This window comes from Megascapheus bottae, chromosome 2, assembly GCF_031878675.1.
Source record: "Megascapheus bottae isolate mThoBot1 chromosome 2, mThoBot2.hap1, whole genome shotgun sequence".
Lineage (NCBI taxonomy): Eukaryota > Metazoa > Chordata > Mammalia > Rodentia > Geomyidae > Megascapheus > Megascapheus bottae.
The window spans coordinates 85338177-85363039 of NC_143510.1; the positions used below are offsets into that span (position 1 = coordinate 85338177).

Consider the following 24863-nt stretch of genomic DNA (forward strand, 5'->3'; position numbering starts at 1 on the left):
CTCAGATCTCAGCCTCCTAAGTAGCCAGGATTCTAGGCATGAGCCACCACACCCAGCTGCAGGTTTTTTAATTTTTAAAGAGGGCCTTACAGCTCTCATATTACCTGCTAGAATTGCTGTTATTAATAACTGGTAAATATTGCTTGAGAGAAAATTAGAGGTTTCCGAGTAGAGATACTTGAAAAAGTTATCTCTGTTGTGATCTCTATACAGTGTATTTCAACAGTCACCATTAGTATGCAACCATTCTGTCCTGTTCTTTAAAAGTCATACTGTGGATATCCAAGAAGACTGTGTGGCCATTTTTTAAAAAAAATGCTTCCTGCTAATTTTTTTGACAATTATTGCCCGAACATAATGCCCAAACATACTATCTATGTTTTTTCATAGGGCCATTAGATAGCATTTCATTAGACATATTAATGGGAAGGAGTTCCATATATCGCTAAGTTTTAAGATGTCTAAATTATGTCTGTAAAGTGAATGGTTGGGCATTTTATTTGTTTCCATAGCAATATGTCTTTTATCTGTAGCTGCAACTACTGAAGGCTAACCACCCAGAAAGTCATTGCAGTCTTTGGAGCTGGACCCCTTTTGATGGTAACTTAACTGAGTTATAGCTCCTGGGTTTCAGTGATTCCAGTAGAAAGAGTTCAACTCTTTTGCTGGAAAGCTTTGGCAATTATCATTCTTTCTGGACATATGGCGTCATTTAACATGTGCTTGGCGTGTCTTTTGTTTCACAACTTAGACATATTTGGAGGGCTTAATCAGTCCATTTAGATCCATTGTTGGCTATTTGAGAATGTTAGGCAAGTAAAAATATTTAGATTCAGCATCAGGACAACAAGAAGTGACAGCCCATATATCAAATAGGGAGCTTTAACACAAGTTGTTAGTTCTGACGTAGGCAGTCAAATTTGTTGTCTTTTTCACTTGAAGTTACTAAAACAAACATTGCCAAAATAATTTAGGTAGCCCTTACTCCATGAGACTTAGAGGTCAGCATGCCTGAAGAAAGGGGGTTCCTACAGAACATGACTGCCATGCCAACTCTGGCCTCATTTCCTCTGCTCCCCCTGCCCTTCTGTGCCATTTGGTTTGCCTGTTACCCATCCTTAGTGTCCGTCCCTCACAGGTGTCTGAATTTGGCTTTCACTTTTCTGGATTGGTGAAAAGTCCTATATCAAAAATTCTAGAGACATGTGATTGGGCTCCACTTCAAATTAGTTACTGGAGTCTTAGTTTTACTTTAGTCTTGGGTTTTTTTTTTTTTTTTGTATTTTGGTTTTCTTGAAGACCACATTTTTTTTTGTTTGTTTTTTTAATTTTGTAAGTCTTAGGACTAAACTCTGGGCCTGGACCTGGATGATATCCCTGAACTTTTTGCTTAAGGATAGCTCTGTATCACTTGAGCCACAGTACCACTTCCATCTTTTTCTGTGTAGTTTATTGGTGATGAGTCCTATGGCCTTACCTTCCTGAACTTATTTTCCTGTCCCAGCTGGCTTTGAAAGATCTGTTTTCTAAGTAGCTAGGATTATAGACGTGAGCCATCAGCTCCCAGCATGCTGTAGTATTTCTGACTGGCTATGTGCAGCCAAGGAGGAAGTGTGGGTGAAGGCTTTACATTTATGCAGTTACCATGAAAATAGTGCAGTGCAGTGTGCTCTTGCTAAGAATAACCTACTTTACATTTTATTTAAAACATTGGAACAGACCATTTTATTTTTTAGAGTTATTGTCCCTTCATCCATGAAAGGCTGACTTGATGAATTTATTTAATTTTTAAGTAGTACAATTTCTAGTATCCATTTTACTAACTTTCATTTAGAGGTAAAATAATCCTGCAAGGCATGCACTAGTAGGTAGCTCATATCTGTACTTGTAGCTACTCCAAAGATTGAAGTCTATAGGATCAAAGGGCAATGGCAGCTCTGGCAGAAAAAACCTGAGAAACTCCATTCCCAGACTAACTGGCAAAAAGCTGGGCTAGAGGCGTGACTCAGACAGTAAAGTGCCAGTCAAGCAAGCTAGACAAGTGAGTGCAAATCCTAAGTGCAAACTCTGGTACTATTAAATAAATACCAACTAACTAACTAAATACCAACTAATTGCAAAAGGTAGAATAGTACAAAATAACTTGTACCTGAGCATTACTTTGTAAACAAGTTATTTCAACCAATCTAATTGTATAGTTTGAAAGTAATTTCTTAAAAGACAGGTATGGTGGCATAAGCCTATTACCCCAAAATGCAGGAGACTGAGATAGAAAGATTGAAAGTTTGAAACCTGCTATAGAGCCTGGACTCACTAGCAAGACCCTTTCCTTCAAAAAAGAAAAGAAAAGAAAAAAAATTAAATACAAAATTTGATTTAAAAAATTGTTACCTTTGTTATCTGTGCATGTAAAAAATCATTGCCCAGGTTCTGTGGGTCCATATTTGGGGTTTGTATGGCTGGGAGCTTCTGGCTTGGTTTTCTTTTCTTTTTTTTTTTTTTTTTTTTTCTCCCAAAGTAACAGTGCTTTCATAATGGAGTTTCCAAAGTTGTACACATCGCTTCCCTTCTCTACAGAAGATGGTCACTAAAATCAGTCTCTGTCTTTTCAAGTGAGTGCCAAAGAATTTGTGAACACTTTTCAAACTACCACAAAGGTGGCCTGAAAAGGCCACACCATCAACTTGGCATCCTTCTAAGTCTGGAAACCTTTCAGTGAGTTTATCCAATGGGTCAAATGTGGACTCATACAACTTTGAACTGGAAAGGTTCTGGGCCTTCTGCCTCGCTACCCATGAGGCAGAAGAGGGTATGTCAAGGTACTAGGTAGCATTACATTGGGATGAGCACCTGCCCTTTCAATCATGCTCAGGGCAGTTCCTTTCCTGTTCTGCATTGAGCCTTGACTTCCTTCTACTGTCTCTGTCTCCTGTGGAGGAGACCTGAGGACAAGACAGTCAGAACTTGACAGTTACCCTTTGGTTCTGTCTTCCTTGGAACATGAAAGGAAGAACTGAATGCAAACATAACTTTCTCCTAACTTCTGAGGAGCAGATTATTACCATGCTGGTAGAGGTTTAGTGGGATTATGCTCTGTTTCTCTTCATGGCAGAGTTCCAGGCAAACTTGTGAAGGAGTGAGTTTTAGGACCATATGTCATCTACAAAGCCCTGCTCTGCTGCTTCCACCTTGAAACACTTAAGCGAGTTGCTTAAACTTGTTAAGTGTGTTCTTAATTTTTAAACATCTTTTTTAAAGCCCCACAGAAAGCCCTGATCTCTCTAGAATAGTGAGGTAAAACATCAGCTAGGAAAATTCTTTTTGCATGAATACCAACGATTTGACAAGCCCAGAAAAATTAATGTTGTGACAAAACTAATTGGGGTTCTGCTCATTTTCAGCACCGTGTGTTTTGATTCCATGCCCTTTGGCTCTTTTTTTCCTTATAAGTTTGCCTTTGTAATTGTGACTAGTCTTCCTCACTATCCCTCTGGCCTCCTTTCTTCACAATGAAACTCCTAGAATATGCAAAAATTTTAGAAGTAGTGCACATGCACAAAATGTTTAAGAATGTTTGTTTTCCCCCTAATGAAAATTTCTGTTTCAGGTTCTTCTGCAGCTTGGGCTGGTGCTGCCAATGCCAGATGGCACCGTTTCTGAGCGAAGAGTTAGCTTTTGCTTAGAAGTAATACCACAAACAATGCCAAATTAGCATAAGCAAATGTCAGTGAGTGAGCACAAAGCCAACACTCTTTCGGTCTTTTCTTCCCTCTCTAGGCCATGGGTGTTGAGAGTGACCAGGAAATTGTGCAGATGATTGGGACAGAGGAGCACGTGATGGCTGCCTTCGGGCCCAGTCTGGAGGAGTGCCAGAAAGCTCAGATTTTCACACAGATGCAGGTGTGTCTTTCCTTGGTGTCCTGGGCTCTGAATTGGAATTGAGCTTTCATGTGGCTCAGCGATAAGGTGTCAGGTGGCTTTTGGGGTGGTGGATTGGGGAGGGGTACTAGGGAGATGGGAGCCATTGGAGGAAGCTCCTTTGGCTCATTGATTTAGATTGGATGGGGAAAATTAGGAGCCTGTGGTGTCTAGTTTAGAAGAGGACTATATGGCCAAGAGGGTTCTGTTCCTATGTAAGGACAAAATCCTCAATTTAGAAAATTGGTAGCAGTTCCAGTGTCGAAGGTTGATTGGGGGAAGGAGTCATGCATTTTCTCTTGTCATCTTGTTTTTCTTCTTGTATTGGAGACCAAACACTTGGCCTGTATGTGCTCAGCTGGAACTCTACCACTGAGCTCTATCCTCTATCCCTAATGTCTCAAGGATTTTTTTCCAGCTGCTTTGGGCATCCAGTTGTTTGTGGCCTCTGCTCTGTTTCCTAAATGCCACTTACTTCAGGTAGCTAGAAAGGCCCAGGAATTATCCTACCGCCCTTCCTACCCTGCAGGTCTTCACTGACCTCCTCAGCTATTCCTGGACAGAATCTGGGAATTTTAGAAGACTAAAAGATGACAGTATTATTCAGGCACTGGTGGCTCATGCCTGCAATCCTAGCTACTCGTGAGGTGAGATCTGAGGATCATGGTTCAAAGCCATCCTGGGCACAAAAGAGTTCAAGACCCACAACCAAAAACAAAAAAAAAAATGACAGTATTTCATTATGCTAAACCATAAAAATAATTGTACTTCCCTTCCTACACGCGCAAACCTTAGCAGCCATCCTCAGGATGTCTAGTCCCAGCTCTGTAAAGTGTAAATCATCACAATGTTCATCATAGCCCTGCAGTGTGTAGAAATTCCCTACTGCACAGCCACAGTAGACAGTTCTTTTTTGTCTTTTTCACTCCTGGGCTTGGACTCAGGGCCTGAGCACTGTCCTTAGATTTTCTCAAGGCTAGAGCTCTACCACTTGAGCCTCAGCACCACTTCTGGCTTTTTTTCTATGTATGTGATACCAAGAAATCGAAGCCGGGTCTTTGTGCATCCTAGGCAAGCACTCTACCACGAGGCCAAACTCCTGGCCCTAGACAGTTCTGATTTGTTCATTTGTATGTACGCTGTCTGTTCTCTGGGTTCTTAGGACAAGATGGGACTTCCAGGCTGTATTTTTTTTTTCTTGTTACTCAGGAGATGTGTGGCAATATCATTCCCACTGGTATCTGTTGGTATGTGCTATAAAATCAAGGCGAGGTGTTGGTGTCTCACACCTGTAACTCAAAGCTACGTGGGAGGTTGAGAATAGGAGGATCACAGTTTGAAGCCTGCTCAGCCAGAAAAGTGTGCATATTGAGTGTAGTAGCGTGCATTTACCTGTCATCCTAAGTTAAATGTCAAGCTGAGATTTTTAAGGATTGGGAAAAGTCTGGGAAACTTCCATCCCAGCAGAGGGAAGCCGATTGCAGTGCCACACACCTATCATCCTAGCAATGATGAGAAGCTTCAAGTAGGTGGACTACAGTTCAGGTGCTCACAGAGACAGGAAAGCAGACTTTTACCTCAAAAATAATCCTGTTAGGGAGAGATTGGGAAAGAGTAAGTGAACAGAAGGCACTGTATAAAAGGAAATATACTCATTACCTGACTCAAGTAATTGTAATCCCTCTATACATCTCCTTTATAGTAACAATAAAGTAAATTTTTTAAAAATAACAATCAAAAAACGCAACTAGAGATATCACTCAGTGATACAGAACCTTCCTAAGCAAGCTTGAGACCCTAAGTTCAAAACTTAATGCCATTCAAAATAAAATAAGTTAATATTTTGTACACTAAATCACACATATAATATTATATGTAAGTACATAGAATTCTTTTATTATTTGTTATTAAAGAATTTATTAACATTGCTTTTTACATATTTCAAATGATGTATTTAACAAACAAGTATTTAAGAAGGGAATCTATATATACAATCACTGGCACTTAGATTTTAGAACATAATTAAAATTAGGCTGAGGCTTTGTATGTCATAGATACATATTAATCTTTGTAATAAAACATGTCTATAAAGTCAGATTTTTATGTCTATGTAGTTGTATTTATATTTCCATTACCATGTCCATAGCATTGGATACGCAAACATTGAGTCTTCGCTCTTGTACTGTTTGGATCTACTAGCCACATATTAAGGATACCATGTGCCTTTTTACCTTTGGTCTTGACTTCTCTCACTCAACATGATTCACTCTAGATTCATCCACTTCCCTGCAAATGTCATTATTTTATCTTGTCTGTTGGCTATGTAGAATTCCATTGTGTGTGTGTGTGTGTGTGTGTGTGTGTGTGTATGCGTGTATGCACCACATTTTTAGTACATAGAATTCTAAAGCACAGATAGGTTAAAATTGTATTTATCATGTTCTTCCTTTTTCTCTTTTTTTCTTGTCAGTAGTGGGTCTTGAACTTTGGGCTTGAGCACTGTCCCTAAGCTCTTCAGCTCAAGGCTAGCACTCTACCATTTGAGCCACAGGTTTTCTGATGGTTAATTGGAGATAAGAGTCTCATGGACTTTTGTGCCCAGTCTTTCCTGCCCAGGCTGGCTTTGAACAGTAATCCTCAGATCTCAGCCTCCTTTAGTATCTAGGATTAGGCGTTAGTCATCAATGCCCGGCTCCTCTTTTTTTCTTCAGTTAATTAATAGCTGACTTGTATTTGGGCAAAGAAAATTCTTGGGATTAGATTCTTTGGATAGATGTTGATCTTTACTAAAAGTGAAATAATAGGCATAAGTTTTTTTTATTACAAACTGAATTAATAACCCTACAGGAATCTAAGAACATGAAGAGAAATTATTAAGACCCAGTAAGTAGAAAATACAAAAAATCTACCCCATGGTAATTGCTTCTGTTTTGGGAGACTGTTCTTTTACACTTTGGAGTGCCCTGGATTTACCTTGTTGATATTCTAGTGGCTTTATAAGATCCATTATACGTCTTATTACAGAGATCATCATTACTGATCATATAATTTGAAGCATTGTGGAATTGTTTGGGTAACAGTGGTTTAGAAATTCATATATTAGGTTTGTTAAATAGGTACTCACAAAAGATATTTAGTTAATTGAATTAGATCAGGTCAGTGGAAAGATGGAAAGAAGATATAAGAAAGATAGACATAGCTGGGTGCTGGTGGCTCACATTTGAAACCCTAGCTACTCAGGAGGCTGAGATCTGAGGACCACAGTTCAAAGCCAGCCCGGGCACTAAAGTCCGTGAGACTCTTATTTCCAGTTAACCACTAGAAAACTGGAAGTGGCACTGTGGCTCAAGTGGTAGAGCACTATTCTTTAGCTGAAGAGCTCAGGGACAGCACTCAGGCCCAGAGTTTAAACCCCACGGCCCTCCTCCCCCACCCAAAAAAAAGATATATATTCTACTTCCCCAACAAGAAGTATAATTTTAAAGTGCTTTCTCTGTGCATGCTGGAGTAAGGCAGTTAATAAAAGGGAGCAGAGACACGAGAGGCTGTACTATGAGCATGTGCTCATTGAGGGAAACATGAATGTTCTGTGCTATTCTAAATCCGAATCTATCCAAGTGCCTTTTATTACGGAATTGCATGCATGAAATACAGTACTTAAGTGGACTGGTGAAAATGTATGGATTGGTTTTGTTTATTTAATCCTCCCTGTAGCTTGCCACCATTTCTTCTGTTCCCCAAGCCTTTGTTCTCTATTGCTTATATAGTATGGTTTGCATCATCATTGCCAAAACCTCTAGTTTATAGACAAGAAATTATTTATTGCCTGTCGGGGTAGAGGATAAGATTACAAGGTGTATCATCCTGCCTCCCTCATCAAAGATAGTTTCTGATGCCTCCTTTACACACTAAGCGACTGGGGCATCACTTGTTTTCTAGGAAAAGCTGACTTTCTGATATGTCAAAAGGGATTCCCTTCTCTCCCAAGTTCCTCCAGTTCTTCCTCAGAGAAAAATCTTTAGACATTTTTCCTAAAGAAACACACACACACACACACCACACACACACTTTTAAAATTCCTATAACATTCATATGTTAATCTTGTAGAAAGAAAACAATCTAAAGGGAACCAGACAAGGTGTTTTATGTCATTGGTTCATAGGAAATGTTGAGTCTTGACTATTCCTAGTATACTTTGTAACTGGCATCTTTATCTTTGGTGCTTACAGTGTGGACAGTGGACATTGTGTATGTGGGAAAGTACTTAACAAAAGATTACCAGTGATGTCATTCAAACATTATTGTCTGGTTTTTATAGGCACTAAAATATATAGGGAATAAAGTAAGAAGGCAGAGAATGTGGGGAGGTGGACCAAAGAAAACCAAAATAGAAGAAGCAAGAGAGCTCCTGGCTTCCACTATTCTGACCCATGTACCGGTAAGTGACACTTTTGCAAAAATGATTGTGGAACCATGAATTTCTGCTAAAGAATTGTGAATGATAGCCCTGTTGAAGTCTATTTTTAAAAAAGAATCTTAAAAAAAAGAGGACTATGCTTTCTCCCTGGAAGTAATTTTCCCTTAGCTACATATTATTTGTGTTTAGAATGTTAGTATAATCTTTCTAAGTATGAAGTTTACTCTGTCATGCTATTTTATTACTCTGTCATGTTATTTTATACTCATATGAAAGAGTACTGCCACTAGAAATTGTGGTCTTTAGCAGAGCTAAAGACGTGGCTTAAACAGCACCTGTATTACAAGTGCAAAGCACTGAGTTCAAGTGCCCCAGTACTTCCCCCACCAAAAAAATACCCAATTCACAGTACCTCTTCAATATCCTTTTTTTTTTTTTATTATGGTAAAATATGTGTAAGTTTAATGTTGTAAATACACATCTCTCTGACATTAAGTACATTCACATTTTTGGATAGCTGTTTCTACAATAGATATTTTTGAAAATGTTTATTGGATCAGTTCCTTGTGAGTTCTAAAATTTACACTGTTCAGACTTTATCCCTCATAAGGAAGATTCTGTCATCAGAACAAGCTGGATCACCTGTCCTGTCACCTATTTGTCAGTTATCTGTTACATGGCAGACAGTATTACAGCTTTGTTCCTGGTATCACTGCATAGTAACACTCCAAAAGCTCAGTGGCCAAACATGACTGTATATTATACTATAGTTTGCTGGGTTTAAACTAAAGTCAATAGGGATTCTCATTCCCCATCACATAGGAGATTGTAAGTACACAGCAGCTGAGGCAAGAGTCATCAGAAGACTCGGCCAAGGTGGCTTTCTCCATATCAGAGTGTAAGTCCAGAAAGGAAGTGAGAGTATGGGTGTCCTTAAGGGGTAGGCCTAGAATTGGCTTGGTCACACTCACCCAAGACTAATCCCAAGGCTGAGGAAGTGTACAAAAGGAAGGAATTTCAGTAGTTCCTTTGAAGGACAGCTACCACAGGTAGTAAGGAGCTAGTGCGTGTTGTCTCAAACTTTTTTTTATGATTTGTGAATTACAGGTTAAAGAATTTAATTTCCGAGCTAAATGTATTTATACTGCAGTGATGGTGCGCAGAGTAATCCTGGCTCAAGGTGATAACAAAGTTGATGACAGAGACTACTACGGTAACAAGCGATTGGAATTAGCAGGACAGGTGATTTAAATATTCTATTACAACCAATCTTACTTTTTTTTTCATCTATAAGAATTAGTTTAATATTCATTTCAGATTGTAAGAACAGACATTTTAATAAAATAGGGTTTGCAGATAGTTTGAAGTATATGTTATTTTTCACACATGTAGTAGACTTAAGAATTTCTTTAACTGTGAAAAATAATAATTCTTTAAATATGCTGATAGTATGTTATCTCTCTCTCTCTCTCTCTCTCTCTTTCTTTCTTTCTTTCTTTCTTTCTTTCTTTCTTTCTTTCTTTCTTTCTTTCTGCCCATCCTGAGGCTTAAACTCAGGACCTGGACACTGTCCTTGGATACTTTTTGCCCTGCTACTTGAACCACTTCTGGCTTTTTCTGAATATGTGGTACTGAGGAATTGAACCCAGGGCTTCATGCATGCTAGATGAGCACTCTACCACTAGGCTACATTCCCAGCCCTCAAATACTTTTTTTTTTACTTGTATAATTTCTTTTTTAAATTATTTATTTTTTATTATTGAGGTAATGTATTAGAGGGATTAGTTACATTCGCCAGATAGTAGGTGTGTTACTTCTCACACATTGATACCCCTTCATATGTTTTTGTCCCCATTTCCCTCGCCTCACCCCCTCCCAATCATCTTGTTTTCCCCCTTCCCTTTCATATTTCAAATAGACAAATAAACATACATACAATATACCAGGTAACAAAGTCAGATACAGTAACAATATGAGATTAGCCAAAGGGCAACAGAGGAAAAAAGAAATAACATCGTATATTAAGAACAACAATCACTCAAGACAAACCTATTGTTTCCATATCCTAGCGATCCTTTCATTTAGTCTCATCCTATATGACCTCTTGTATCTAGGTTTTTCGCTATTGTAATCCTCTGCTAGGAGAGTCCTAGATGTGTACCAATTATTACAAATGAGGGAAACCATTGAGCTTGTGTTCCTCTGGGTCTGGCTTGCTTCACTTAATATGATTTTTTCCAAGTCTTTCCATTTCCTTCCAAATGGGCCAGCCTTCAAATATCTTGGATTTTTTTTTCTTTTTAATTTTTTCCTGCTGCTCCTGGAACATAAACATTGGGCCTTAATATTGCCCCTGAGCTTCTTTTGCCCAAGGCAAGTGCTTTACCACTTGAGTCACAGTGTACTTTTGGCTTTTTTGAGTAGTTAGTTTATTAGAGGTAAGAGTCTCACAGACTTTCCTGCTGGCTTCTGTGATCCTCAGATCTTAGCCTCCTGTGTAGGTAAGATTATAGGCATGACCACTGGTGCTGGCTTAAATATCCTTTTTTGTACTATTCTTTCTCTTCTTTCCTTCTGATTCTAATTTTATTGTTAGACTCTTTGATACTTAAGAGTCTGCTAATTAAATTTTCTTCCCTTATGACTGGATGATTCTATCAATCTATTTTCATACAATTTATTCTTATATTCACCTGGTAATTATGTAGTCTATTATTTTATCTTTCAGTTCTAGACATTTCATTTGGTATTTTTTCATGACTTCTTTATCTCTGTTTATATTCCTTGTTCATCACAACTGTACTTTTATTTACATCTTTGAAATTTAGTAGCTGTTTGAAAAATCTTTGTCTGCTACTCTTATCATCTCAGTCACTTTGAGGCAGTCTTTTGATTAACTTTTTTCTTGAATATAGGTCATTTAAAAATTTTTTTGCATATTTATAAATTTGGATTCCATCTTGATAAAATCAAATTTTGGGATGTTAGGGGAAGGAGTCCCCTGGTTAGGATGATCAGAGTAGATCTCCAAAAACGTTGTATTTTAAATCAAGGCCTCCCATACTCAAAGTGGTAACCTGAATGAAGAAAAGGCAATCTCAGACAATGTGGGGAACCGATTTCCAGCAAGAATACAAGCAGAAGCACGGGACCCTGACCTTAGGAGGTGGAGCTGGAAATCTGTTACTAGTGGGGTGTGGTACCCCATGAACTGACATAGGATTAGCCGAAAGCTGGATTTAGCTAAAGCACTCTAGGCTAGCGATTTGGATTTAACTTTACAGTAGAGTAGAAAACCATTGATTTATGCTCATCAGGGAGTGACAGATCTGAGTTTAGTTTGAGAAGCTCTGATTAAGAGATGAGCAGGCCAAGAGGCAGTGGCACTGTTCCAGGTGAACAGGATGGTGGCTGTGATGATGCCACCACTTCTGAATTCCAGGCTAGAAGTTACTAGTGTCTAGACTATTGGAAGTTCTGTTGGGTTACATGTTGGCAGGTCAACTTTGACCACATTCAGATTGACTGTTGTGTTTCTGATATCCCCACCACTAACAATCCGAATCTTTGCTGAATTGTAATTGGGGGAAAAAAAATCATGTTGTTGAATTAGTCTACTAGAAAAGGAAGTTGATTGCTTAGAGGACTAAGGAATGGAGTAGGGAGGGTGGGAAAGGAGAGACTATCCTGTTGCTTAAGAAATTAGAATTAAAAAGAAGGCTCCCATGTGCCAGAAAACATAGCTTTATAAACAATGTAAAGACATAAAAGGTATTGTGTGAGCAAAAATGTGGGGAAACAATAGCTGCTAATTTCACATCCCCTGGGATGAAGAAGTATAAATGTGCTTCAGCTAGAGATAACAGAGTTGTCTCCACCGGTCCAGCCGGTTCACGGAGCTTTGCCTCAGTCTTGCTGCCACCAGAGGGTTGGCAGGCCAGCCGCCAGTAGAGGTGTTAGCAAAACCTACCGATTTCAGGCTTAATCTTTTCACCTACCTTTTCTTTTTCGGTAATGTGTTCATTATTTGCTGCACATTACTCTATTCTTTGTCTGCAGTTTTTTTTGTTGTTTCTAATGCAGCTTGCTTTGTATGGGTGAGATATGGAATGGCACCAAAATCCGGCACCTTGGAAAGCCTGGGATTTCCACCCTGTGACAAAAGAATGCCGTCTTGACTTCAGAGATTGCCTAATCCCAGCTGTTCTGATAATGTAATTAAGGCTGCCTAATGTCTTTAATTTTGCAACCAGTTTGTGTGAAAAGGAGAATTTGGCACTCTGAAGGCTTAAATACTAAATAGCAATCTCAAGACGCCTAATTAGAATTCTCTGACATTAAGCTAATTGGTGAAACTGTATTTCAGCAGCTTAACTTCTTTATTAATTTTTTTTGGCATTTTCATGGAAAATCAATTGATGAGCTGTCAGCAATTTTTTCCTTAAATATGATTTGCTCAGTAGTGGTCCTGTCCTTGCTCCTCAAACTAGCAGTGGATGGGTATTGAATATTATCATTGGCATTGATTTCTTTTAATCATTTTACTTTTGACCTAAATAGTAGGGCTTCTTGTGTGACTTGGCCTTTCAGTTTCTCACTGCTGTGGTAACTGGACAGCACTGTTTCTCTTAGCTTGAAATTTAGGAGTGGAGAATTTATTAATGAGGCAGTTTTTCTGTTGAGTATGTGCTTACTTTTTACTTGTTTAGTACCAAGGACATTTCCTTGTATTTGAATCCGAGGCTACAAACTCAACTGGGATCCAAAAAACAAAACACACATACACAAAAAAACCCAACTTTGTCATAATTTGAGACACAGTGCCTAAGTGTGAAGGACTAATTAAAACAGAGCTGAGCTTTTGTGGTGTAGGTTAAGGGCATTTGATTCTGCTCAGGATGCTTATTCAAGTTCCTTTTGCCAGTTTCCACAGGAAGTGGCTGAAATGGGCCTCTCATACCCTCTCCCCCTCTGCACCTGCTCCCATTCCCATGTTCTTTCTTGCCATGAGTGAAACTGCTGGGCTGACTAAGAAAGGATTAAGCTCTCAGGGAGGAAGTTTTCTTTTTAGACCACTTCTGACAGTCAACTCAAGTCCAAGTTCCGTCACTTTCCTATCTGCAAGTTGATTTTAGTAGAATAGTGGAGCATGTATCTAACTTAAGGGGGAAAAAAACCCCATAGAATCTAGTCCCACTTAGGAAATTCTTTTTTTTCAGAGCTAGCTAACGAAGACTCAGTTGGTTTGAATGCCTTCTTCATTCAGAGCCAAAAACTGCCTGTATATTAGAAACATTCAGGAATATCATCATAGGCTCGGAATTTGGTGATTTTTTTTTTTTTTTGCCAGTCCTGGGGCTTGAACTCAGGGTCTAAACACTGTCCTTGGGCTTTCCCAAGGCTAGGGATCTGCCACTTGAGCCACAGCACCACGTCTGGCTTTTTCTATTAGGTATATGGTACCGAGGAATCAAACCCAGGTCTTCATGCATGCTAGGCAAGCGCTTTAACCACCGGCCCAATTTGTTAGATTTTTTTAGCCTAAAGACTCTCACAGAATCTCAGCATTCCTCTGTAAGCCAATAGTTTAAAGATAGTGTTGCGAATTATTTTTTCAGTTAATTCAGATCACAAATACATTGAGCTCTTTTCTTCTTTACACAGAAAAAGAATGCTTTCAAAAGGAGGAAAAAGCAGATGCTGTTAGTCATGCAAGTGTTAGTATTAATTTATTATTGCCAACATATGCCTGCTCTTGTAGTAAACCTCCTGCTTAGTTTTTCCTTTGTGGACTTTCTGTTCAGATTGTCTGTTGCTGTGTCACATGCTTTCCCAGAATAGTAACTTAAAACAGAAAGTATTTTCTTAGCCCTTACCATTTTGTGGGTCAGGAATTCAGGCCTGACTTGGCTTTTTGGTTCTTTTGTTTCACATATGCTGTTAGAGGTCAGTTGCAGGTGTTCTGCAAGGAGATGGTTGGAAGGGCTGGAAGGCAAGGCTCCATGAGGAACCAGTCTGTCCAGTGTTGTGGGGCACCCCAAGTGTTTCCCATGCTTAGCACAGCAGTGGCATGACCAAATACCTGGATTTGAAAGCCATGGCCCTTATTCTTGCTCTGTGGTTTCAGTCACAGCTCCTGCCCAGATTTGAGAAGTGAGAGGACATGGGCCACTTCTCACATTGTATTTGTAGGCCAGAGATATAGGCAAAGTTTATATAGAGAACTTGAGGGTTCTCCCTTTGGTCCTTTCTACTTGGTGTGGCATTCCCCTACACTTTCTACCTACTTCCATCCAATAGCTCTGATCTTTTTCTTCTAGTTCTTCATCTTCAGGTTTTAGCTTATATGGCTTGGACTCTCCATAATATGTAGGAAGGCAGCTAGCTAGTGCCAGTCACCCCCAGTGTTTGCCGGCTCTGCCCAGACTTGGTTGGGAACTGCACACTCCACCATTTCTGGAAACAACTGTCTTTGACAGTTTTCACAACTTCCTCTCCTATCCCATTGACTTGGCTTCCATGACAGCACTGCTTTAAGTATGTCACTCTTGTTTAATAATATTTACATTTTATCACAAAATTGGAAGAAGTTCTGCATAAATGTAAGCTATGACGGGAACAAATAAAGTAAGGGCCCTTGTAGCCATTACCCAGCTTAAGAATTAGAGTATTATCATCATTCCCTTTACCTCTTACTCAGTCGTTTTCGCTTCCTCCTGCTGTTTTAAAAATTGTTTCCTTGATTTACTACATTAGTTAAGTTTTCATTTAAAAGTTTCAAATGGCAAATGCCATTAAGGAGAAAAATAATCTTTGAGCTGTATTGGTGTCCTTTCTTGCTTCTAAATTTCATGTAAACAAGAGTTTAATCTACATGCTAGATGATACTGAAGGTGCTTCTGTTTTATTCACTAGAATACTTCATAACACTTCACTATAATTCTTTATAGTATATAACACTTGATGGGGTTATATCCTGCTAGGAGGGGATGTTCAGTAATATGTACTTTTGTGTGCTGATGGAATTGGCCACTGAGCTAAGGTGCTTGGGTCCTGATTCATTCATTTCAAGTTCTCCATACATTTTTCACTTGATGATTATATTTAGCAGCTGAAGATGAGCATTTATTTTGTTAAGGATTTCAATGGGATGTGCAAAATAGTGATAATCTAGATATTCTAATACTTCCATAGTAATGAATGACCTGGAATTTAAAAAATAATTCTTATTATCTCTTTGGTTATCCTGAGATATAATTTATGTGGGAACTAATCCTTTTTTTCTTTTTCTTCTGAGTACTGCGGATTGAATTTACAGATACGCTAGGTGATCACTCTGCCAGGGAACTACATCCTCAGATTTTATGTGTTTTTATTTTTAATTTTTTTTGAGAATAATGTTAACATTTAGGGTTTCCGCCACAGATAAATAGTAAAAGAAAAAGAAAGAAAATTGTTGTTGTTTCCTTGAGAATCATTATAAATGGGATTTTTTTAAACATGTTTACTTAGAATTAGTTTTTGCAAATGAATAAATGGATAGATAAATCCTAAACTGTGTTTTCTGGCTTTTGATTGAGAATGCTCTTGAATTGCTAGATCTTTTTGGAGAGAATTGCGACTAAATAGTACTTCTACTGAGATTCTGATAAATTTCTCTCAATAATGCTTTACAGATACTTGATTTTTTCTCATTGGCCTTGTGTCTTGTATTCTTATTAAATTCATTTCTTGTTTCTAATAGAGTTCCTTTTAGGAAATTCCAAAAGGAATAGATAGACATGTTATCCTGAAGTAAATACAGTTTTGTGCCTTTTATTCCTTTTTCTTGCTGTCTCTCCTACAGTGTTTAATGAAAGTGAAAGTAGTAAGGATGGGCATTTTTCCCTGTTCCCTCAGTTTTTCAAAGGACAGCTTCTGGGGTGTCTGCCTCTTCCCTGTGGGCTCCAGCCCCTGTGGTGTATCAGAACAGGATCCTTGGCCCAAGTAGGTTTCCTGTTCCTCCCTCCAGGAAAAGATGGTTTTGCTCCCCACCTCTTCCCTCTGGCTTTGTAATGGAATTACTGGCCAAAGGGTTTGCTGGCCCTTTTCCAACCATACACTGTTGTTTCTTAGGAGCCTGCAGAACTTCGCTAGGAGGAGGGTTTTCTGACCCTTCGGCAGCCCCTTAAAGGTTTTGCTTGGTGTCTGAGAAAGTCCAGGAAGTAGATAAGAGTTTAGATTGCTTTTGTCCCTACAAAGGAGTCTTGCTTGCTCGGGTCTCTGCACTGCTCCAGCCTTGTATGAGCATTCTTCAGAAAAGGACTTGGGAGTCAGGGAAGACTCCCTTGTAGCTAGGCTCTCTTTATATACCTATCACAGCTTACCTTTAAGAAGTCCTTGGAGTTTTAATTCGTTTCTTCATTCATGGCATTTGTATCCTTGCTTCTTCTTGTCTAATTGTGCCTTCCTAAACCAAATATATTTAGTTGTGCTGAGAATCTTATGTGAAAGGAGTGATGTCATATAATTCACTTGTGTCTGATTTCTTTCACTCCGTATCATGTTGTTAAGATCTGGTGATGGCTTTGTGATTATTTTTGTTGTTGTTGTTCATTTCATTTGGTCATTAGTATCTCATTATGTGTGTACCAGTTGGCCAAAATATTGTTTATGTAGTTTATAGTTCTTAGCAGCTACAGATAATGCAAATTTCCATGGCAAACTGATTCTCTCTTTTTTTTAATTGGATTTTTTCATTTTTTATTGTAATTAATAAAAGGGTTACATAATATTTGCCAGATAGAAGGTGCATTAATTCACATACATTGATACCCTTTCACATGTCTTGGTACCCATTACCCTCCCCTCCACCCCCCCCACCTGTCTTGGTGGCAAACTGATTCTCTAATTCTCTAATGCCTCTTTCCTACCAGCAGTTCTGCCTTCTCTTCTCCTTTTATTGTTGTTGTTGTTGTTGTATCCTAGAGTTGGCTGGGATCAGCAAGTGTGTTTTACTAGTCTTCAGGGTACAACTACCTGCTAAAGACTGGTAGCCACTGGGAGATGCGTAGGAGAGGAGCCCCTGGCACATAAGGGATAGATAGACAATGCAAACTGGTTTCTAAGTGGTTGTACTACTCAGATGGCATCTTGGACTATTCCTTGGTAATTCCCTTTTTTATTGTTATTATAAAGGTAATGTACAATAAGGCTATAGTCGTAAAGTCAGGTAAAGAGTACATTTCTTGGGCCGAGAGTTTGGCCTAGTGGTTAAAGTGCTTGCCTAGCATGCATGAAGACCCGGGTTCGATTCCTTGGTACCACATACATAGAAAAAAGCTGGAAGTAGTGCTGAGGCTCAAGTGGTAGAGCTCTAGCCTTGAGAAAGTCCAAGGACAGTGCTCAGGCCCTGAGCTCAAGCCCAGGACTGGCCAAAAAAAAAAAAGAGTACATTTCTTTTTGGATAATCTCTTGGTTTTTCCCTCCCACCCCGACCCCAAATTTTATAGATTATTTTCAGCATAGTGTCTCATGAGTACCACTGCTGCATAGTTCCCTTTTACATTATTTTCACCATATTTTAATTTTTTCACCATATTTTAGTTATTAATTAGTTGTACAAAAGAGTTTCATTTTGATACCACATATGTATGTGTGCATATATATACACATACATGTACAGTGGTACCTTCATCAGATGCACCCCCTTATCACTCTCCCCTCTCTCTCTCCTTTTTTTCTTACTTTAGCATATTTATTTGTAAAACTAAAAATTAAGTTACTAGCCCGTAAAATGTGAAAATCTGATTTAAATGCTTTAATGCATCATCACATTTGCTGTTGGTCCCAGGACCCAGCACCCAGGTACAGTGAAAATACTACATACATTTATCAACCTGACTTTTTCCAATACATTTTCTTCAATTTGAAGTGTTTACTTTCTTGTTTTTATTTTTATTTGTTAAACAAAGCTGTAGTCAAGAGTAAGAGGTATCAAAATAATCTGTAAGGCCACTGGAAAGATCACATACTTTTTCTGTTTCGTTTTTCAGCTTTTATCTCTTCTTTTTGAAGATTTGTTCAAAAAATTTAACTCTGAGATGAAGAAGATTGCGGACCAGGTGATTCCTAAACAAAGAGCAGCCCAGTTTGATGTGGTGAAGCACATGCGCCAGGACCAGATCACCAATGGCATGGTGAACGCCATCTCCACCGTGAGTCCCCAGCCTCCCTTTTCAGAACTCTGTTCAGTGAAATGGAAATGGAAAAGATGTCAAGAATCCAGGTTGTTTTTTTAACTGTAAAACAGTATATACATACCGCAAATTTTCTACTATGAAAACCAGTAATTTTCCTATTATATTATTAGTTATGGTTATTAGCCTCTTACTGTGTCTAATTTTCAGACTAAATCTTTTTTCGTAGCTATGTAGTTTAGGCAAAACATGTAAGATGTACCAGGTACTCTGCTTTCTGTGGCTTCAGACATCCCCTGGGGGCCCTGGAAGGTATTTTCCATGGGAAAGGAAGGAAGGAGTACTGTACATTTTTCCTGCCAACTTTGCATTCCTGTTCTATGAAGCAATAAGACAATAACAACAGATAACTTGCATAGCTGGAAATACTTGTTTTGGTCTAACAGCTGTTAATAGCTATTCTTTTAAAAGGTACTTATCTCCATTTTTTCCCCCTGTAATAAAGTTGACATATTTCAGTCAGGCTTATTAATTGGCTACTTTTGTCCAAAAGAATACAAAAGTGTTTCATTTCACAGAAGGTTTCTGTTCTCCAAAGGCCTATCAGCTGTTCCTCCCTGAGCGATGAATTCACCCCTCACCAGCTGCTGTGTATTCAGGGCCCTGAGCTATTCATGAAAGTTTATCAGATAGGATTTTGCCTCTTTTTTAAAACATAGCAGCTATAGGTCTATCTGATGAAGTCTGGTTCACGTTTTATATGCCAGACACACAATTAGTTTTATGGATGGCACTTGCCCCAACAAAGAATAGTGTAGCCCACCATGTTGGTTCCCTAAACAATGAAGGGTAGTGTGGGCTTGCTTCCATGGTTGACTTCAGAGATTTACATAGGGTCTATGTGAGTAGCCCTTGCCATGACGGCAATGACCAAGCGGAAGACTGTTACATACATCAGCCTCCGGTGTCCCAGACTCAGCTGAAGAAAGATACCCCAGTATGTGAAAAAGCCTCCCCGAGAGCTTGAATGTGGCCTTTGCATACTGATTCATTCTCTTAAGGTCATAAGAGCTACTGTGGTAGGTCTTACCACCGAGGTAACACTGCTTTACCTTCCCAGTGCAACTGCTTAGACTAATCAGTGTGAGGCCTGTGGCTGGCATGTCCTTATCTGAAAGTGAGCAGGGAAAGAGCAACCCTTAAAGTTACTGCCATTGATAGAAAGGTTTCACCAAATTAGTTTTCTTTGAGGAGTAGTTTTAGACTCTCCATCTGTTTGTCTACTCTCCCCTTGGTAATATTCCTACAGAATACTAGAACAAATTCTCTGCTGATCGTGTTGGCTTCAGCTCCCACTTATTTCCTGTTTGCCAGCAGCTGTTGCCTTATTTTAGCTCTGTGCCCAGTATTTATTTACCTTATTTACCCTTACTCTCTGGGCAGAAGTCAGTTTCTGCAGTCATTCTCATTCCAAGGTTGAAAGGAGTTCAGTGAGCAATAGAAGAAGTTAATTTGTGGAAGACATGTGTTTGCTCTGTTTCTTTGCTTAGTGATGGATAAAATTTCTTCCTCCTACATTTTAGTTCTTTTCTGTGATGTGGAAGACTTAAGGTTCCCAAGTGACAGGTATTCAGTATAAGTGTAACACTGTCATTTCTGAGGGTGCTCACAGACACATTTCAGTACAAACGAATACTCTGATCTCTTTAAAACGATAGATTCATCTTTCCTACTGGAGTGATTTTAACGTTGGAATTTATGAATCTCCTACTAAAATGGAATGTATAATCTGGTTCTCTGAGCATTTTTCTCAGTAAAATACTCTTGGCCTTCAATTTCTTAAAGGAGACATGAGAACGCCTGCAGATGCAAATTTTTCTTTGAAATCAGAAAGAATTGATTTTTTTGTGTGTGTGGGAGTTGAACTCTGGGCCTGGGCACTGTCCCTGAGCTCTTTAGCTCGAGGCTACCACCCTGCCCCTGGAGCCACAGTCCCACTTCCCATTTTCTAGTAGTTAATTGGAGGTAAGAGTCTCACCTTTAGTGCCTGGGCTGGCTTTGAACCTTGATCAACTCAGATCTCAGCCTCCTGAGTAGCTAGGATTACAGGCATGAACCACCGGGCCTGGCCTAAGAATTTATTTATTTTTTACATTCTGTTTTCTACTTTTCTGTTTCAATGCATGTTACCTTCAATTAGTGTTTGGGGGAATATTTAATGTATACAACTAATACAACTGTAAAATGATATTATTTAAGGCCAGCATAATGTTCTGCATCTGCACTCTTCTTGGGAGGTGGAGATTGGGAATATCATTGTTTTGAGGTCAGCTCAAACAAAAAAGTTCAAGAGACACACAAAAAGTTGGTTGGCTGGCTTCCTGTCATACCAGCTACAGCAGGAAGTGTAAATAATATTATAGTTTTGACCAATCCAAGCAGAATGTCAGATCCCATCTCAAAAAAGGATAGAAGTATATGACTCAAATGGTAAAGTTCCTGCCTATCAGAGACAAAACCCAGTACTATTCCCCAAACATTAATATATTTTATGATTTTTTTTTTGGTCGGTCGTGGGACTTAAACTCTGGGCCTGGTTGTTGTCCCTGAGCTCTTTGACTCAAGGGGTAGGGTGGTAGCCTTCAAGGTCTACTCCTTGAGCCACAGTGCTACTTCTGGTTTTCTGGTGGTTAATTGGAGATAAGAGCCTCGAGGTCTTTTGTGCTGGGCTGGCTTTGAATTGTGATCTTCAGATCTCAGCCTCCTAAGTAGCTAGGATTTATAGGCGTGAGCCACCGTGCCTGGCATTATATGATATATTTATGAGAAAAGCCAAATTTAATGTTCAGGATTTATGTATATGACTTTAATACTGACATCAAGCTCAGAGAATATATGTTTTTTGTTGTTGTTGCTTTATTTCAGGGGGGCAGTATTAGGGTTTTAACTTGGAACCTTATGCTTTCCAGACTTGTGTTCTACCACCAGGTTATTGTTCCTGCTCCCCCACCTTTTTGTTGTTGAACTGGTTATTTTTAAGATAGGGTCTTGCTTCCTTCCCCAGAGTACTCTTGAACCAGGATCTGCCTATGGTAAATGTGTACAACTATGCTGTTTCTTTCTATGCAAGACTTTGCCAGACTCTTTTTAATTATTGAAAGATTTTAATCTTTATTTGTTTTTTATTTTTTTGCCAGTCCTGGGTGTTGAACTCCGGGCCTGAGCACTGTCTTTGGGCTTTCTCATGGCTACAGCTCTACCACTTGAGCCACAGCATCATTTCTGGCTTTTTCTATGTATATGTGGTATGGAGGAATCAAACCTGAGTCTTCATGCATGCTAGGCAAGCACTCTACCACTAGGCAAAACTCCCCGGCCCCTTTATTGAAAGATTTTAACACTGATTTTTATATCGTATTTCAAGTGTTATGTTTAACAAACAAGTATTCAAGAAGAGAATCTCTATATGTAATCACTGGCACATCTATTTTAGAACATAATTAAAATTAAGCTGAGAATTTGTATGTCATAGATATAGATGCATAGCTATATAATATAACATTATGTCTATAGAGTATATACCCCATCGTAGATTTTTATGTCTAGGTAGTTATATCTCCAAGACTGTGTCGATACCTTGGGTGCCCAAATACGAATCATTGTTCTTGCACTGTTTGGATCTAATATTTACATATGAAGGAGACCATGTGCCTTTTGTTCTTTGCTCAACATGATTTGCTCTAGTTTCATCCATTTCCCAGCAAATGCCATTATTTTATCTTGTTTGTCTGTTGTATACTAGACTCTTAAGATGGAGTCTTGTGAACTTTTCTGGGACCATGATTTTCCTAATCTCAGCCTCCCATAGAGTTTAGGAGATAGGTGTGTGCTCTTGAATGTTTCTGCTCAAGGTAGCTAGGATTATAGGCATGAGCCACCAGTTCCTTTTTTTTTTTTCTTTTTTTTTGCCAGTCCTGGGCTTGGGCTCAGGGGCTAAGCACTGTCCTTAGACTTTCTCAAGGCTAGAGCTCTACCACTTGAGCCTCAGCACCACTTCTGGCTTTTTTCTATGTATGTGGTACTGAGGAATTGAACCCGGGTCTTTGAGCAAGCTAGGCAAGCACTCTACCAAAAGGCCAAACTCCTGGCCACCAGTTCCCTTTTTGCACTGGCTATTTTTGAGATTAAGGTCTCACTTCCTGCTTGAGTGCATGCCTGGACTGTGGTCCACCTATTTTAGGCTTCCTGTTGTGCACACTGCTAGGCCTAGTTCTTAACGGAGAAGGAACCTCAAGAGTTTTTCTGCCCAGCTAGTCTTGAACCCAGGTTTCCCATTCTGAGCCTCCCCAGTCGGTAGAATTAATGGCATGAGCCACCAGTGCTAGTTTTTCTTAGTATGAATACACACACACACACACACACACACACACACACACACGCACGCACGCACAAAAAGTGCTACAAATTTAGTATGAGACCATGTCTGAAAAACAAACTAAAAAAGCAAAAGGACTCGAGTTTGTGGCTCCAATCATAAAAGTGTTTGGCTGGTATGCACAAGGCCCTGGGTACTGCAAAAAGAAAAAGAAACAAACCCATAGTTTATTCATTATCCCCCAGAGTCACTTTGTTGTGCTGTATTTGTCTCTAAGACTAACTTTGGAAGATATCCAAATAATAACACATCCCAATATTAGATTATCTTTTTGGATTTGGAACTAGTTTTACCTTCAGTGTGTTTGGAAAAGGCTAGTGTTTCCCTAGTTAGCTACTTGTCGACCTTGGGAATCGGGTTGAACTGACTTGTTCATTGTGGAATGAGTAACCCAGAAGATAACTGCTCTGGTACAAGCAGGGTGATGAATTGAAACATGCTGAGGTGATTTCCAAACATAGCTCTGATTCTGTATTTTCCTATAATATTTCAGCAAGTAACTCCTCAGAGTTATAATTTATTTGCTTAATGTATGTCATGGCTACAATTTTGTAATTAATCAGTTCCTGTGGTGAACATCTTAGGGTCAGACAGCAGATGAAAGGGTTAAGGGGTTTACATCTTTCATCTCTCTGCAGGGAAATTGGTCTTTAAAGAGATTTAAAATGGATCGCCAGGGTGTGACCCAGGTGCTGTCTCGTTTGTCCTATATATCTGCTCTGGGCATGATGACAAGAATCTCTTCCCAGTTCGAAAAAACAAGAAAAGTGAGTGGTCCTCGCTCTCTCCAGCCATCTCAGTGGGGAATGCTCTGTCCTTCCGACACACCTGAAGGAGAGGTAAAGTATCCAGCAAGTCTCTGTGGGGTCAGAGGTCATACCTCTTGGGGTATAAAACTCATCATGTTCTGCTTCTTCTCAGGCCCCCTCTACCATTTGATTAGCCATTTATCTAGCAAAAAACATAAATGTGACTTCTCAAGACTGCATCATTATCATTTTAAAACCAGAACCTGCAGAAGCATTTGATTCATATCTTATGAATGAGAGGCATCATCTACATTTTCTATGCTTATTTTAGTTTATCCCGAGAATGAAATCATGTAGTGAAAAAAGGATAAGAGTGTAGACAACTGGGTGACCCATCCATCATCTTTGGTGCTTAGTAACAGTGGTGCTTAGGGGACCTCATATATTTAGTTGTAGCCAACTAAGTACCTAAAGTCCAAGATGAAAGTAGTTAGTTATGACTTATATAGGAAGCAAAAACCCAGGATTTATCTAGATTTACTTCTGTAGCCACCATTACTCCCTGAGTGGCTCCTTCTCTTTCATGTAGTCATTCTTAGTGTCACTTGATTCTATTCCTACAAGCAAAGTGTCATCTTTGTATCTCAGCCTCCTAACCTAGAGCCTCATTCAGGGCAGAGGACCCATAAATATATGCTGAATGAATCAATAAGTGCATTTATGACAATTTGCAAAAGATGTAGGTCTCAAAGTATAGGGATTCATTACGACGTACCAGAGGTTAAAGTTTAGAAACCTACTGAAAGTTACAATTTTTATGAATTTTTTCTTAAATACATGGAAATTTTTGCTGAACTTACGCTGTTTTTTGTATAAGTTATACCCTCTGAAATGCTAAATTTCTTAGTGAATGCTTTGGTTTTCATCTACAAAGTAGCTACTTTGTGTATTATTATTATTATTATTTCAGAATGTTCTTTTTTTAAGGATAGAAGATGAAATTTCTTATATGTATTGAGTACTTTTTCTCATCTTAGTAGTCTGTCCTTAATATTTTTGTTTTAGCTTTTTAAAATTATATGCAAGTTTAGAAGTATCATTTCTTTTTCTTTGTGCAATAGTTTCAGACATACAAAGTATTGCAAAAACCATACAAAGATTTTTAT

At 39.0% G+C, this 24863-nt stretch overlaps 1 protein-coding gene across 2 annotated transcripts in view; it reads left to right on the top strand.

The window, feature by feature from the left end:
* Nucleotides 1–24863, top strand: part of Polr3b (RNA polymerase III subunit B) — a 93171-nt gene that overhangs the window by 19152 nt on the left and 49156 nt on the right. For both annotated transcript variants that reach the window (XM_090328563.1, XM_090328564.1), the window contains exons 10-14: nt 3778–3900; nt 8237–8356; nt 9443–9577; nt 18370–18531; nt 23587–23787. In XM_090328563.1, coding sequence (XP_090184689.1) covers nt 3778–3900; nt 8237–8356; nt 9443–9577; nt 18370–18531; nt 23587–23787 — 741 coding nt within the window. The remainder of the gene's footprint in view (nt 1–3777; nt 3901–8236; nt 8357–9442; nt 9578–18369; nt 18532–23586; nt 23788–24863) is intronic.